Source organism: Galendromus occidentalis, unplaced genomic scaffold, assembly GCF_000255335.2.
Source record: "Galendromus occidentalis unplaced genomic scaffold, Mocc_1.1 scf7180000076770, whole genome shotgun sequence".
Taxonomy (NCBI): Eukaryota; Metazoa; Arthropoda; class Arachnida; order Mesostigmata; family Phytoseiidae; genus Galendromus; species Galendromus occidentalis.
Genome location: NW_003804759.1, coordinates 4,684 through 6,221, shown reverse-complemented (window position 1 = coordinate 6,221; position 1,538 = coordinate 4,684). Strand labels below are relative to the sequence as shown.

Below are 1,538 nucleotides of genomic sequence, written 5' to 3'. Positions count from 1 at the left end.
GTGATATGTGAACGCTCCATGACATTCGACGCGATTCTGACACATCATGTTCGGAAAATGTGCGCGTTCATAGTCCCCGTGATTTGAGCCGCTCGGCCAGGACGAATGAGAGAGCACACATATAGCAATACTGGATCTCGGGTGTGATATTGAAAAGAGAGTCTCGCTCCAACACTGGATATACGTGCGATGATGAAGCAAGGGCCGCATCACACTGAATTTTGTTGACCTTAGCTTAAACTGGTCTCGAGCTTCTCGTTCGAGCTCCGCACTGGGTCCGGAGCGAAGCTCCTCCGAATGTGAATCGTAGAGAGATGGTCAGAGGGAGATGAAGGAGAGCAATAGACGGCAATTCGTCGGTGACGACAAGCCCGTTTCCCTCGTTGTTCAAATCCCGTATCTAAAATCCCGTATCTAAAATCGTAAGATCCAGTATCTAAAATCGACATGGCAATACCACCACACATCCTGGTCTCTCGAAGCGAGGGAGAACCGCCGCTCCTAATTCCTTTGGAGGAAGATGGCTCTATCCATGTCGAGACAATAAATCTGTACTTCCCCAACACGGGGAAATTGTTCTATCGCCGGGAGGACCACCAAGGGATCTGGGGTCTTTCTGTGAGGGACATGAAGATGTTCCCACCCGCCGGGCAGGAAAAGTTTTTCTGCCGAAACCCCGATGGTAAGTCCATGCGGCCCTTCTAGGTGTGTCCCTGTTCTCGACGTAGCCAACCCGTCTATATCTCTAATATATGTACTCGCAGCGGCGCGCAGGAAAAAAATTTTGGTGACTTATTCGTTTTCCTCGGTACAGCTCAAGTGGAAATTCCGGAGCAGATGCTGGCCGAAACGCGGAGAGAGTCGGTGAGTTTAATCGATTTAAGCCTTCCCTTCTCGCGAATAGCTCTGACCTTTGGAGAATCATCAGGTACTGCTCAGGTCTCACTACATAATTCACTCTTAGGGCGGAGACAGCTTGCGTGCTATCGACGGCCTTCGACGACGTCGACGACAATACCAACGACTTAGCGACCACACCAATTCTGCTCATCAGAGATAGGAATAATCAGCGATAGGACATATGCTTCACATAACGTAAACTATTCACAGTAATCACAGAAGCACTCTATGCCTACATGTTCATTTATGGTACAATCATGGGCTGACCGATGGGGAGGCGGGAGGGAAGCGAAGACAGCACTTTTTTAGGGCTTTGAGAGGCAGTCCTCCGGGATCTCGCATCGAAGCCGCAGGATTTTTTTGACGAAAACTCGACGAGGGGCGACGTTGTCCTTTTTTTGAAAAATTTGAAAGTTTCGAGCCATCGCTCCGAGCGGCTTTTCGACACCATCCCCCGCGGCAGCGAGTGGAAACTCCCGATTTTCTTAAACAGAACTCCAGTGTATGCATCGCTTTTTTCCTCTTCAGGCTCTGCTGAAATTCATAAACGTGAAGACGGTTGCTTGCACTCTTGCTGGGATACGCACAGTCTTCTCGATGGGCTTTGTCATCGGCCACGCTCTCTGTAAGTTAAAATT

General features: G+C 49.4%; 1 protein-coding gene across 1 annotated transcript in view; it reads right to left on the bottom strand.

Annotated features, from left to right (window-relative positions):
* LOC100905322 (low-density lipoprotein receptor-like) overlaps positions 1-1,538 on the bottom strand; it is a gene marked incomplete at its 5' end in the record, with an annotated part of 4,468 nt that overhangs the window by 746 nt on the left and 2,184 nt on the right. Inside the window, one exon of the mRNA XM_018638243.1 lies at positions 1,468-1,523. Coding sequence (XP_018493759.1) covers positions 1,468-1,523 — 56 coding nt within the window. The remainder of the gene's footprint in view (positions 1-1,467; positions 1,524-1,538) is intronic.